Source organism: Psammomys obesus, unplaced genomic scaffold (genome assembly GCF_907164565.1).
Source record: "Psammomys obesus unplaced genomic scaffold, mPsaObe1.curated_primary_1811, whole genome shotgun sequence".
NCBI lineage: Eukaryota > Metazoa > Chordata > Mammalia > Rodentia > Muridae > Psammomys > Psammomys obesus.
Window position 1 is genome coordinate 6,119,173 of NW_026596057.1, and position 15,911 is coordinate 6,135,083.

General features: G+C 42.8%; 1 protein-coding gene across 1 annotated transcript in view; it reads right to left on the reverse strand.

Annotated features, from left to right (window-relative positions):
• The window catches only part of F5 (coagulation factor V), a 67,760-nt gene that overhangs the window by 49,688 nt on the left and 2,161 nt on the right, over nucleotides 1-15,911 (reverse strand). Inside the window, exons 2-3 of the mRNA XM_055624437.1 lie at nucleotides 15,174-15,262; nucleotides 4,511-4,633 (exon numbers count right to left, since the gene is read on the reverse strand). Of these exons, the coding sequence (XP_055480412.1) occupies nucleotides 4,511-4,633; nucleotides 15,174-15,262 (212 nt within the window). The remainder of the gene's footprint in view (nucleotides 1-4,510; nucleotides 4,634-15,173; nucleotides 15,263-15,911) is intronic.

Sequence of the window (15,911 nt, forward strand, 5' to 3'; positions counted from 1 at the left end):
ATAGTTGTTCTACAGTCACCAACTCATAGCTAAAAGATGGAGTCTGACAGGTTTGCATGATACAAAAGTAAATTAAATGCCGCCATTAAAAAATCTGAATTATTTACATACATTCTACATCAACGATTGCTCCGTAAAAAATTGCAAAGCTCAAAGATCTAGTAACATAGCAAAACGCTGGCATAAAATCTGGCTGATCCAAAGTCTTGGTTATGTGTGTGTATGTGTGTTTTAAGTTTCTGCTTACTAGTGTTCACCGTAATCATTTTTCATCTAACTAGCCACCTGGCTGTCATGACACATGAGATTATGATACATAGACCCACTGAGACTCTGACTCCTGTTTTAGTGTCAAGATCAACAATTGAGTGTATGACATTGAATATATTACATCTGTCTGACCATGAGAGGTTTAACACTAACCAATATCTAATATTTACCACCAGGTAAACTCCCTCTTCAAATGATAAACAGCATTTGAATGTTAACAATGGTCAGGAGCCAAGGAAAGAGAAAAGCTTAAGTGACTTCCTGTGACTTATAAAAATAACTCTCATTTGAAGAGACTATGTGGAAGAGTCTCAGAGGACAAACAGGGAGCTTTATCTCTGAAAGCTCTGAGGTGAAAACAAGACTGATAAGGAGGGCCACCCTCCCCCGTCAGGCTTTGTGCAACAACTGGCAGGCTTGTGGTTCCTTGAGCTGCCCTGAGGAGGCATGCACGCTGGTCCTTGTTAAGTGGCTCTTCCTCCACAGCTTCATAGGTTATGACATGGTGTGTCCTGACATGAGGCTCCCACTGTTCTGGCTGCTAAGACCCCACAGAGGTTCCTATAGCGGAAGCAGCATCTTCCCTCTGCCTTTACAGGCGCTCCAAATTTCAGAAAGCGGTTTTCTCTGCAGGGTAAGAGGTTGTCTGAGCGGATGTCTGCTTATCTTTGAGATGTCTGATTTAGCACAGCTCCCTACTTCTCTGGATCTGTGCTCCATGGTGGTGACGCTCCTTTTAAAAATTATTTGATTGTTTTTGCACGTGCATAAGTGACATGTAGGCATATGTGTATGATTCTACGTGTGTTCAGGTACACACACATCTGTACTTAGATGCCACCCACGCTAGGGGACTCTGTTATACCCCCCCCCCACATACACATTCTCAAGTTTGGGCTTTACAGATCCAACCCTGTGTTCAGATGACATACCTTAGCGCTTTTATGTTCTAACCCATCTGAGAAAGACTGGACTGGGTTGGCCATAGGTTGCTGTAACAGAGTCCCCTAGCCATGTTTCATGTTTCTAGAGGCTAGACGTGGATTTCAACATGGTGCTCTCACGAGGCTCCTCCGAGGTACAGACTGCTCTCTCTTCATCATATTCTCAGGTGGCACGCAGAGGTCGGAAGAGCTCCACCTGTGGTTCCATTTATAAGGGCACCAAACCCACCCTGAGGGCTGTGACCGAGTGACTTAATTCCCTCCTAAAGGCTCCACCCCGATACGGTCTCATTGAGGATCACGTTTCCAGCACATGAAAATTTGAAAACACAAACATGGAGTCTATATCATTAATGCATCTATTTTAAAGTGAGAGAAACTGGTAATTAGGCAGTGTAATCGCTTACAATCACCAACAAAAATGGATACGTTTCTGAGCAAAGGGAAGATGTTACAGTGTCCTTGCTTCTCACCAGTCATCAGTCCATCCATTCAGTTCAACAGTGATCACCTGGACTCCCACCACCCCTAGCATTCCTGGCTCTGTGCCAGGTGCAGGCGCAAAGGAGCCCAGGGTAAGGACATGATGGTATTCTAGTTGTGATATCTTTGACTTCTGTTTTTTTCCCCCCCATGGCATTTCAATGCAGATGCTACAGTCAGAACATTCTACCTGTCCTGAAGAAGAACCAATGAAACACCTTCTAGGTGTGTGACTGATTTTCCCAGTGTCACCATATTTATCTGTGACAGTTTAGTGTCTCACACTCAAACTTAACACTCAGCGGGTTTTAAAACCTGCGCAAAACGGGCGCTATGACACACATGTAGGTACTGAAAGAGGAACTCAATAGCTAGAAATAAATACTAAAGCTTTCTTTTGGGGAATTTAAATTACTAATAATCAGTTTACTCAGTAAGTGAAACTACTGACCTTAGTTCCTTCAGCTTTGGAGGAAAATCAAATGAAAGAATAATGTCTTATAATAATGTCAGCTCAGTGGAACAGTGCTAGCATGTCTGAGGAACACACACACACATACACACATACAGAGAGGGGGGGAGACAGGGAGACAGAAGAAAGGAAAGAATAATAAAAACAATATTAAGACTTATCATAAAACAGACTTCCTTAAGATAATCACTCAAATGACATTTGGAAGTGTTTGGACCACCAAATTTTTTTCATGAGTGTGACTTTATCAATAGTGCAGTGTACCCTACTTATAGAATTTTTGCAAATTAAATTAAGTTTTATTTCCATTAAAATTATTTTAGTGATAGAGACATTGGTTTTTTTAAATGATGTGTGTGTGTGAGTTCGTGCCTTCCTGCATGTGTGTGTGTTGAATATGTACATGAGCAGGTACACGCCCACGAATGGGCGGAAGTCCGGGGACACCCGATGACCTCATCACTCCAGCCTTTTGTCCATGAGACAGAGGCTTCCTACTGAACATAAGGCTCGGCTGGTGAGCAGCAAGCCCTATGGGTCTCCTGTCTACGCTACTTCCCCTGTCCCCAAGTACTGTGTGTTTTATGGGAATTCTGGAAATTTGAACTCAGGCCCTCGTGCTTGCTCAGTAAGCCCCCTTCCTGCTGAGCTGTCTTCCCAGCCCTGATACAAAGCTTAAGAAATCCAACGCCATCAGAAAGGAATTGTATTTCCACAAACCGGTTTGTGCGTTCTGGCAAACAACGGGACCCCCCTTCAACCTACCTACAACTTCAGTTTCTCAAACCAATGCTTCTTATCTCTGCCCCCCCCCCCACTGTCCTTCTATTGAACATTTACCTCTGAGAGAAAGAATTTGGCCCTCACAGGGCTGGCTCACCATGTATCGTAAAAATAGGACTACGATAGAGGTAAGCTGTAGCTGAAGGTGAATGCTAGACACAGAAGGGGAGACAGCATGCTTTAGTACTGGGCCATGATAGGATAGGCCGGGGCTTGTGTCTACACCAAAGGGACTGTACTACCCCTGCGTCTTGTTTCCTGCGAATCTGTATTTACTGTTTTTGAATTTATGGGACGACAGGTACTCGTACACAGTACTAAGAAGCTACAAATAGATGTGCTGGGGGCATTTGCAGTCATTTTGTTTCACAAATGCTGACTGACTGAGTAATAGAAGGTCAGATAAACAGTAAAGGAAGATGGATAGTTTCAAGGTCCATTCCCTCTGCAAACAGCTGAGCCGAGGAGCAGAGTCCACAGCTCCTACCTCCTCCCACACTGGAAGAGGAGCCTGACAGGGACAGTTTGGCTATGCTGCCGTTCTCCTGTTCTGCTCTGCCTTGCTGACCTCTGCTTTAGAAACCTAATGTGCAGGCTCACCACTGTATGAATCTGGGGAACAGAGAAGTGACTCGCATGCACACTGTCTCATCCAGGAACTCGCCACGTGTTCCAATTTGTTTCTCGGTTGCTGTGACAAAACACTGACCAAAAGCAACATGGGAAGGGAAGGGTTTACCTGGATTACAGGCCTCAGAGGGGAGCCGAGGCAGGAAGTCAAGGCAGAAACTGAAGCAGAGACTCAGAACTGTGCTCGTGAATTTGCTCCCCTGGCTTGCTCAGCTACCTTCCTTTAGGCAGCCCAGGCTCACTGCCCAGGAATCGCCCCATCCACAGTGGGCTGGGACCCTCCCCACCCCATATTAATTAAAAGTCAAGAAAATGATTTACAGACATGCCCACAAGCAAATCTGATGGGGGCAATTCCTCAGTTGAAATCCCCTCTTTCCAGGGCAGCATAAATCTCAACGCCTGCAAAGCTGAATGTGTTTAGTGGCTGGCTTTTTACAAAAATGTTTGCTCACCCTGTCTTACCATGGGGTTTGTTTGTGCTGGTTAGAACTCACAGAAGCAGCAGAGGGAAGCCTAGTAGCCATGGAGTTCAAGCACAGTGCGTTTGCCCTGCATTCGTCTGTGTGGCGATGACTCGTTTGTACTTACTGTAGTTACATTGACTAATTTCTGCCTTAAACCATCCTACATTGCATTGTTATTTCCATTTCAGATTAACACATAGAATTCAGAAAGATGAGGTGGTTTTCCCAGCCACCTTATTAGGAACAGGAACCTAACAAAATCTTGGTGTTTAGGTGATTCTAAAAACCATTTGTTTTCATCTCTGAAAATGAAAGCATGACCAATTTTTATAATTCCAACTTTCAGGAAAAGAAATTTCTCCAAGAGCAGATAGTTAACAATATCAGTTTTTAAATATTTAGCAATGATATTAGAGAGATATACCTCTTCTCTTGTCAGAGGGATAATAAATTTGTCTTACCTTCCGAAAATTTGCTGTATTTAATTCCTTGAGGATGGATGCTTAATGGCTTGTCTGCTTTATTTTTAAAGTGAACTTTCATGATGTCTCCAACTTCAGCATATAAAGTAGGTCCAAGAAGTCCTACAGAAGGAGAAGTTTGAAATTGTTTGTATTCAAGATCATCGAAGACACAGCTGCCAAGCAAGAGGAACATACAGAAAGACCCCAAGATGATTGCTGCCACTCACTCCTCCTGGTCCTGAAGTTGTCTTGCTTCTCTTGAACTTGACGTAAGCCATCTTCCAACCTTTGCATCTTTACCATCTCATCAACTCCATTATGGCTCATTACATAAGAACTGAAAGACGAAGCCTTACCCCAAAGCAGTGAGTTTGCCTCAGAGCTTACCTACTCTCACATGCTGACTTTTCTTACCCAATTCTTGCCTCACTCCAGGATGGAGCCCTTATGGATCTGAGTACAAGGAAAGAACAATTCACACCACTCTCGGGCACTCACACAAGTCTAGAAATCCCCGAATCCCTGTGACTTTAGTCAAAAGCAGCCTTAATCTATTTAAGGAAGGCCTTTGAACCAAGCAATCCCCACAATAACAATTTTATGGTACCAAGGGAAAGATGAGAGGAAGTGAGTGGAGGGGGTTGGGGTGGGAGGATTTATGGGCCGTGGTAGGAATTTGGATTTCTTCTACATGGAATAGCAAATTATTTGAAGCTTCTGTTGTAGAAACATGGTCCAACATGTTTTAAACATTCATCCTCATTAGGAAAAAAAAAAAAAAGATCATGCCAGCTGCTATGTATGGAAAAGAGAGCTGTAGTGTGGGAAAGAGAGAGTGGTGTATTGAGCCAGTGTTTGTAGCAGTGCAGTGGTGATTTTCTGGACAGATTTGGAAGTCAAGCTAACAAGACTTTCCAGTGGATGGAATGCAGCATGTACAAGAAGTCAGGAAAGAGCTCAAAGCTTTTGATCTGAGCCACTGACAAATAATACAATCAGTTACCATGGCAGGGAAGAAGTAGGGAGCAGGCCAGGAATACAGACATCGAGACCACGGCTTTGCTTGCTATTGAAGCAGTGTACAGTCTTGAGACACACAGAGGAGTAAGACTCAGACCTCCATAAATACACCCAATCACTCAGGGCCAGGGAGGATGTACGGAATTTTGCTTTTCATCTGATAACAGTCAGAGGCTGTGAAGTTTTTTCAGCAAAATACAACATGACCCAGACTTTTATTATGTTTTTGATTCTTTAATTTTTCTGTTACTTTCCACTTAAGTTCTCTCTCTCTTTCTCCCTGTTCCTCCATCCCTCCCTCCCTCCCTCCCTTTCTCCCTCCTTGGCACAGATATTGATTTTTAAATGCTGTCTTTTTCTTGCTAATGATGTGGAGAGAAACTGGGGTAGAGTCTGAGAGAAAGCTCTGAAGGAGACATTGGTAAGATTAAGGGCTTAGAGGAAGTCTGGAGCAAAAATATTAGATATGTATGCTGGAGATGAAACTTTCAGGTTTTAGAATTGATTGGCTATGGAATAGAAGATGGAGACGACAAGGTATAATTGGTACAGTAACGTTCTGTTTTGGACCCGGGTAAACATGCTTTAGGATGGAAAACAGTATGTGATGATCCTGTTTGGTGTGCGTGATGGGCAGAGCAATGCTCCCTCTCCCCATGGTGTAACGCCTAGGATTTGGAAGTGCACTGTCTTGTATGGTTAAAGGGACTTGTGCATGCGACTTAAGCAATGGGTAATTGTGAGAGTCGGAGATTTTCCTGGTTTACCAGGCAAGGAGAGTCACGTAAGGGTTACAAGAGAAGCTTGGGACGGGAATTAGAGGGTGCCACTCTGCTCACTGTGAGGCTGGAGGAAAGCATGCCAGTAAACACAGGCAGCTCCAGTTAATGGAAAAAGACAAGAGAGTGACTTCTCTAGAGTCTCCACAAGGGACAAGTCCCTGCTGACACCTCTATTTAAACCAAGTGAACCCTGCTTTGATGCTGCACACCCAGAACTGTAGCTGTAACAGAAGAAAACAAATTAACTCATGTTTTGAGGCGGGGTCTTGCCATGCAGCCCAAGCTGGCTTTGTTGTACCCATGAGCTTACTGTCCTGGACTCCACGGCTGGAATTATAGACGTGTGCCAGGACATCTGGCTGATGTGTGCTTTTCCAAGGCACTAAATGTGTGGTGATTGGTCCCTGCTCAACAGAGGTCCTGCCTTCCCTGCGCTGTTCCCCTCTTTCTCTTCACCGTTGTCCTGTCCCTGTCTTCTCTGCTCCTATCTTTCTAGCCACTTGTCATTCTGTCCTTGCCTTCTCCTATTTTTGTAGCCACGGCCATCCTGTCCATGGCTTCTCTGTTCCTATCTTTCTAGCCACTCTTGCTCTGTTCCTTTGGTTGAAGCACCCATTTCAGAATTTATGTTGTTTTTGTGCCAGGAGCTTTTTGTTTGCTTTTCTGTTTGCTCTGGACGGGACCGTGGAAGCCACATTCTTCATGCCTCAATTTAGAGATGGTTAACAAAGCCCGGGGAGAGTGCGTGTGGAGGAGGGGGTGGAGAGTGGGGGCTGGCTTGCCCAGGTTCAGTCAGTGACTCCCTGACAGCTCGGAGACTAGAATCCAGGTCTTGGAGTGCCCAAGAAAAGTCTTTCCCTAATTCTTTCTTTGGAACAGGTTAAGAACATTCCTAGAATAGTCTAGATGGGTTCATCTTTTTGACTCTTGACTTCTACCTTCTAGTCCTGAATGCTACCTTTCATCCTTGTTGGTTATGGAAGTACAACTTGTCCAGTTCTTATGGACAGCTGCGTCACAGTGGGCACTGTGTTTTCTTGACATGCTTCTTATGCAGGGCTATTTGTTTGTTGCTATCTCATGGCTACAAATGCCAGCCGCCAAGAAAAACTTTCCTAGGTTACTTGAGCCAGGAAGACCTCTTACCTCAGTGGGCATTTTGACAGTTTGGGGTGTTCCTTCAACCTCCCCTCCTGCTTCTTTATAACTAAGGCACAACTAAAGGATGTTTTTATAACTGTGACTCAAATACCTCAGTGCATGTAGCAGACACGAGGCTGACTAATTCCTCCTCTCTCAGCCACATAGTCTAAACCCTTTCCCACTGATGGTTTTATGGGAGAGAAGGAAGGTTGGGGAGGGAGGGAGTGATGCATCTTGGGGCTTGAGATTGGCATGTAGCCAATCTCGTGCGGTTTAAGAACTGAAAAGACTGAAGTACATGAGCTAATTAGATCCACTGCTCTCAGCTGAACAAAGTTACACCACACAAGACAGCCTGCAGTTAGCAACTGAAGCTCATTTGGGGACAAGAATTTCATAATCTCCATTAAGAAAAAATGGAGACTCAAAACTTTGAAGCCCAAGCTGGATTCCTGAAACTATGTCCGTCCTCTCCAAACATCTAGGTGTCCACAAACTTCATCACAATGTCACCTTCAGGCTATAACCCAAATGACTAGCCTCTGCTTTCAGTTTGGTAAACTAGCCCGGGCTCTGGCTGCTATGGGGATGAAGTACCATGACTTGTTAGTGGCCCTTGTAGTTAGGACCACACCCACCAAATGTTTGGAAAAGGAAACACAGCAAAAGTACAAATAACACAGGGCTAGATCTGGGCGGTACTAACTAGCATTCAAATCCAGATCTCAGCCAGATTGGAGGCTTTTCTCTCTCACTAGTTCTACATCCTGGGTTACAATGCCTACACTTCTGCCCTACAGGGGTTCAGAGTAAGCAGCTTTGGGAGTTTAAGAAGGGGCTGAAAAAAATGGGTATTTCATTTTGCTCTGAAAACAGTGTCCTTTGCTTTACAGAAGCTTTTCAGTTTCATGAGGTCCCACTTATTGATTGTTGCTCTTAGCTGTTGGTGTTCTGTTCAGGAAGTTGTCTCCTGTGCCAATGGGTTCAAGGCTCTTCCCCACTTTTTCTTTTAACAGGTTTAGTGTGCCTGGCTTTATGTTGAAGTCTTTGATCCACTTGGATTTTAGTTTTGTGCAGGGTGATAAGTGTGGATCTATTTGCACTTTTCTACATGTAGACATTTGGTTAAACCAGCACCATTTGTTGAAGATGCTATCTTTTTCCATTGTATGGTTTTGGCATCTTTGTCAAATATCAGGTGTCCATAGGTGTGTGGGTTTGTTTCTGGGTCTTCTATTCAGTTCCATTGATCCACTATTCTGTTTCTATGCCAGTACCATGCAGTTTTTATTACTTTTGCTCTACAGTACAGCTTAAGATCAAGGATGGAGATACCTCCAGAAGATCTTTCACTGTCCTCAGAACAAAACAACAGACTACATATTGGGAAAGGATCTTTACCAACCCTATATCTGACAGAGGGCCAATATCCAGAATATATAAAGAACTTAAGAAGTTAAACAGCAACAAATCAAGTAATCCAATTAAAAAAATGGGGTACAGAGCTAAACAGAGAATTCTCAATAGAGGAACATTGAATGGCAGAGAAACAGTATTTAAAGAAATACTCAACATCCTTAGTCATCAGGAAAATGCAAATCAAAATGACCCTAAGATTTCACCTTACACCCATCAGGATGGCTAAAATAAAAAACTCAAGTGACAACACATGCTGGAGAGGATGTGGAGAAAGAGGAACCCTACTCCATTGCTGGTGGGAATGCAAACTTGTACAGCCACTCTGGAAATCAGTCTGGCACTTTCTCAGACAATTAGGAAAAGTGCTATCTGAAGATCCAGCTATACCACTCCTAGGCATATATTCAAAAGATGCTCAAGTATACAACAAGGACATTTGCCCAACCATGTTTATAGCAGCTTTATTTGTAATAGCCAGAAGTGGAAACAACCCAGATGTCCCTCAGTTGAGGAATGGATACAGAAATTGTGGTTCATTTACACAATGGACTACTACTCAGCAATTAAAAACAAGGAAATCATGAAATTTGCAGGCAAATGGGGTGGGATCTAGAAAAGATCATTCTGAGTGAGCCATCCCAGAAGCAGAAAAACACACATGGTATATACTCACTCATAAGTGGATATTAGACATGTAATATAGGATAATCATACTAAAATCTGTACATCTAAAGAAGCTAAGCAAGAAGGAGGACCCTGTGTAAGATGCCTAATCTTCATTCAGAAAGGCAAACGGGACAGACACTGGAAGAGGGAGAAAATAGGGAACAGGACAGGAGCCTACTACAGAGGGATTTTGAAAGACTTTGTCCAGCAGGCTATCAAAACATATGCTGAGACTCATAGCCAAACTTTGGGCAGAATGTAGGGAATCTTATGAAAGAAGGGGGAGATAGTAAGAACTGGAGAGAACAGGAGCTCCACAAGGAGAGCAACAGAACCAAGAAATCTGGACCCAAGGGTCTTTTCAGAGACTGATACTCTAACCAAGGACCATTCATGGGTATAATCTAGAACCCCTGCACAGATGTAGCCCATGGCAGCTCAGTGTCCAAGAGGGTTTCCCAGTAATAGGAACAGGGACTGTCTCTGACATGAACTCATGGGCTGGCTCTTTGATCACCTCCACCTGAGGGAAAGAGCAGTCTTACCAGCCCACAGAGGAAGACAATGTAGGTAGTCCTGATGAGACCTGATAGACTAGGGTCAAGGGGAGGCAGACCTCCCCTATCAGTGGACTGGGGGAGGGGCATAGGAGAAGAAGAGTGTGGGTGGGATTGGGAGGGGTAGGGGGATGGGGCTACAGCTGGGACACAAAGGGAATAAACTGCAATTAATAAAATAAAAAATAAGAAAATGGATGTTTCAATCCCCCAGTTCCCCCACATTAACTATATCCCCTTCTATCAGTTGGTGCCCCCTTCTATTAGTTCAAAGATCTCCAGCCTGACCATGGCCCTTTCTGTCATTGTGCATTCAGCACAATGTATTGCCTGGCAATGACATCAATATTTGTGAACCTGGCAGAAGCCACAGACCATTCAGCTTCAAATACTTGCCTTCTCTTCTTGGCCTCATGAATACATTTCTGCTTACTCACAAGTTAAATAGTCCTCATGAATCTATTGAACATGCTAAGCTCTGAGCTGAGGTATGAAAACAGATTCTGAAGGAAAAGGCAGGTGACCCTCTAGTTTCCTGCCCATTACCACAAAAGTAACTTTATAGATGACATTAATGCCCCACCCAGGGACTCCCAGGGAGGGCAGTAGCCTTTCTACCTAAGGCTGAACCACCGCAATGCAATGTTAAATACCAGCACTTCCTACTATATTCCTCTGAATATAGATGAATAGATTGTTCCTCAGGTAGCTTTTCTACTGAATTGACAATAAATATTAGGTTCCTGTGCTGCTGCCAAATATCCTGAAGCTCTCACTGAGCTCCAGAACTCCCCTGTCTCCATCCCAGCCCGAGCCACATTTCAGGAAGAATTCTGTTTTCCATCTCCTTCTGTTTCTTCTCCTGCCATTCCCTCCCCAACCACCTGCTATCGGTTCTCACCCCACTGCCAACAGGAATCAGATTTTATGGCCGCCTGTATTGATCCAAATCATGCTTGGTGCCACGTGACTCTGCTGCCAAGGAATCTCACTCTCTAGCTCTCCTTTGCCTTCTCTGCAGAGACTGTCTCAAGCTTTCCAGTGACCATTGCTGTATGGGCTTATCCCTTGGATGCTGTTGCTCCTTTGAGCTCTGTCTGCAGCCTCTCCTTATATTTTCTTGGGTTTGATCTGGAGTCCCCTCAGAACTTCATTTATAACCTGGTTATGATGTCTCCTGAATATTTTTATCTAGCTCCATTCTCCCACCTAAAAGCGAAACTGCCTACCTGTTCCTTTGATGACACTAGGCAGATATTCTACAGACACCTCACACTCCACGGCTGACCTCATTATCTTCCCAAACAAGCATCCTTCTTTTCTTACATTTTCATTCTTATTGAATGGCGCATTAGACATCCTACTATTCAATCCAGAAACCTTGAAGTCAGTCATAATCCCCTTCTTTTGTTTTTATTCAATTAACCACCTGTTTAGTTAGTTTTAGCCCTTAAGTATCTTTGGAATCTATGTAATTTTCTCCACCTCAGCTTCCCTGCTGTCTTGTTTCCTGGATTGGCACTAAAGCCCCATTACTATTTGCTATGGCTGTGGACTTGGCATTCTCTAATCCATCTTCCAGGTTTGGACAGAACAATCTTTTTTCTAATTAATTTTTAGTTAGCATAGGGATCGACGGCATTCATTACAGCAGTTTTTGGTTGTTGGTTTTTTGAGACAAGGTTTCTCTGGGTAGCCTTGGTTGTCATGGAACTCACTCTGTAGACCAGGCAGGCCTTGAACTCAGAGATCAACCTGCCCCTTCCTCTGCCTCCTGAGTGCTGGGATTAAATGCATGTGCCACCACAGCCTGACCCTTATTATGGCATTTTTATACGTTATACTTTTATACATTATACTTTGTTCACAACCATAGACTGGTATTGAAATCTGTACCTAAAGTGCAAATTTGGGTCTGTCTCTTTCCCACTTAAATTACCATAATGTCTCTTTACTTCCCTCAAGACAAAGTGTTCACAGGGCTCTCTGATCTGGCCCAGTCTCTCTAGATTGGGGTACTGCATCAGAGCAAACACAATTCATCCTTAAACAGTGTGTGCATATGTTGATGGTTAGTCTCAACTGTCAGCCTGGCAGGATCTAGAGCAGTGGTCCTCAACCTTCCTAACCCTTTAATGCACCCTTTGATACAGTTCCCCATGTTGTGGTGATCCCCAACAATAAAATTATTTTCCTTGCTACTTCATGACTGTAATTTTGCTACTGATGTGAATGGTAATACAAGTATCTGAACTTTCCAATGGTCTTAGATGACCCCTGCGAAAGGGTCATTCAACCCCCCAAAGGTCAAGACCTTCCCATTGAGAACCATTGATTTAAACCATCATGTCCTCTGCTCTTTAAGTTCTAAAATGAATCTTTATACACCTATCTACACCCACTGTTTGGCTTTCCAGTCCCCCTTTTTTCTCTGTCCTCAGGACTAAACTGGAGAACCTTCAGTGTCGTTCTTCTTTACCACTGTAAAATAACATTCTATCGGTCATCTCTAATATTAGGCTGTATGCTGAGAGTCAGAATCCACTTTTATGTTCCCAGAGCCTCAAATTCTGTATTCTCAGGTTTTGATCATTAAAAGAAAAGAATGTTTAAAGGCAAACAAATATATAAATTGTAATGCACAAAAAATAGAAAATGAGCAAAAACATTGTTGTGTTGATATATCCACAATTTTATGATAGGCATGTTCGAATGGAGGCATGATTCATAACTGTAATAGCAGTGATAACAATAATATAGCTAACTTTCTGTTAAGCACATATCATGTGTGAGCATTTGTTGGAAGAACCTGCTATTAAGATCGCAGTCCACCATGTCCAGAAAGCTCTCAGCACAAAAAGGAGGGTACCCTTTCTCAAAGGGGCTTCCTCTTCTCTGCCTGACCTTATCTAGAGAACATCTCCAGGCACAGACACCTGACCTTGCTTGGAGGATGACACTTGCACAGAGCTTCCTACAAGTGCTCTGTGACTTACCACGTGAGCCCTGCTCCTTCTTCCTGCCCATATGATAATTAGGTACCATGTTATGATCAATCAGCCCTTCCTACCAGTAACCCTAAGAACCTTTATATACCTCACCCCTGAAACAATAAAATGAGCTGCCTCTCTGAACCTGATCCTGGAAGTATTGTTTGCAGTGTTCACAAACTCCATTTGTTGCTTCTTCTCCTTTTGTCCTCATGGGCCAGCAGCCAATAATCTCCCGGGGGTGGGGGGGGAGGGTCACAATTGTTAGCATATTAATACTTCATATTCATTAACCAGTCTGATCCTCAGCATCTCTAAAAGGTGAGGATAAATTCATGGTTCTGGGAGTATATAGAAGAGAGAAGTTACTAATGCTAAGCTAGGGTAGGAATCCACGAAATGCTCTAAATTAGGATATGGCTTCTAGGTCTCGGTAAAAGCCACGGTTGTAGCTGGGTTTTCAGTCTTGGAGAAGAGAAGAGTGGAGAAACTGAGAAGAACTGGGAAAGGAACCCAGAGGAAAACCAGGGGAAATTGACATGAGGAAAACAAGGTAAAGAGTTTTAAAAAGCGAGACTGTCAAGCACCCTAGAAATGGCGAAAGAACTAAAAGAACTGAGGGGCAGGCTCTGCCATCTCAGAGGCAGCAGTTGACACTCAGGTAGTCACACTGGAGAGCCTAGGGAAGGGATGAAGAAGAGAGAACGACATTGCGTTCTCATGAGGGGAATTGGGAAGAAAGGAATGGAGAGGAAGAAAAAGGGCAGGGAGAGGCAAGGGAGATATTTTCATTTTTCTGTGTAAGATTTACCTGAAAATTATTCTTTTGTTGATTTTTTTTTAACTGAAGGAAAGCCTTCAGTCAAGGGAGAATTGAAAAATAAAAGAGACCAGAGGAGACAGGGCAGAGTTGGAGGCCTGGGGCAGCAGAGACAGAAGGTGAGCCTGGGAAAGATGGCAGATCATCAGCAAAATGGGGGAAGGATGGATAAACTGATGACAAGGGGCCCAACTGAAAAATGTTCTCCCTGGACAGCCTCTGGAATTCCTATAAAATATGTTTCTATAGTTAAGATTCCAGAGCCCTCCAGAAATTAGTCTTTGATTAATGAAGCACCAAAGAAAAATAGAAGAGACGTTTTCTTCCAATGTCATAGTTAACAGACAAGCTAAATGTAAGGGATCAGACATACAGAGTTCCTCTGAATGGGTATAAGAAGCTGGATAGAAACAAATAACAAATCCATTCTGTCAGGGCACATCTGGGTCTACCCAACTAGATCGCAAGCCCCAGGAAAGCGTGAGTTCACTTTGTCTGCACTCGAATTCACAGTGCCTACTTTAATGTCAAGCCCACAGAAGGTGCTTGCCTGTGGTTTGTTAGATGAATACATAGGAATTCAAATACTGAAACTTTTTTTGTTTGGCTTTCTTGACCAAGGTTAGAGACTGGCTGTGTGGGCATGTGACCTGTTCAGTTCCACAGGGCCCCATGCTCAGGGGAACTCCGGTTTGGTTTAAACTTTGTCGTCTCTGAAGAAATCCCACATTCCCCGTGGATCTTGGCATACATATTAAGTAGCTAGTGTTTGATTAAAAACATCACACATCTTAGCAAGAAGATAACAGTGAGTATTTAAATGTTTTTGCAAGCCAACTTGAGAGGCTTAGGTATTTCCTTCTACCATATGGGGCCCGGGATGAAACTCAGGTCCTCAGGTTTGGCATTAAGTACCTTTAGCCATTAAGCCACCTGGCCAGTTCACAATGTGGCTATTTTAAGTAAAGAAGATAATATTTTCCATGAAAAATTATATTTAAAATTAAAAGAAACAGAAGCTGTGTCTGGTGGCGAAGGCCTTTAATCCCAGCTACTTGGGAAGCTGAGACACAAAAATCACAATTCACAGTCGTCCTGGGCTATAAATTAAGTTCAGAGTTCTGAGATCTTGTCTCAGAATAAAAATTTATATATAGACCAGAGGTGTAGATCAGTGGAGGCTTTTTTTCCCCTAGCATGCATTAGAATGTAGGTTCTAACCACAATACAAAAAATAAATTAAAAAATGTATTTCAGGCTTACCTGAGGTGCTAGGTCGTGGCTTTTCTTTCTTAAAATATGGTTCATATTCTCTGTAGACAATTTTCTTGAAGGAAGGTTTAGAATTCAAACTAGAAATAAAATATAAAAACTAACTTGAAAGTAATATGTGATATCGCTTCCCACCCCAGAAAAGGGGGTGTCTATGTACTCAGATTTTGGATGTGAGTACAAAGATAGTATTGTATTGTCTTTCCAAAGCCCAAAGTTTTGTACATTTGGATAACAAGTGAAATCAATGGAATAATCATTGGTTTTTTTTCAAAGATAGTCTGTCTCAATATTCATGCTTCCATGAATGCAAGCCTATGCTGCTCTAATTCTGCTTTTCAAAATCACTTTTTCTATAAAAGATGTTAAGGCCATCTTGCAAACTCAAACTTCAGGTATAAGTTAAAAAAATACAAGTCAATGAGAAGTACATATGTGAACCGTTTTTCAATCAGATATCATTTAGAAAAAAAATTCTACTTTGATTATACAATTTTGTACTACTTGAATAATCAGATATAATTTTTTCACTTTGATTATATAGTTTTGAACTACTGGAAAATGTGGTAAGTTGGTGTCTATTTATTGGAGCCTGATTCTAGTAGAGAGAAGGGAGGCAGCAATAAGGCAACACTCTGGGATTTATACTGGAAACAAACCAAAAACCTACACTGAAAAGACCAAGTAGCTTCCTAAGAAGCTGCAGATGATAAACATCATAGCCGAGAT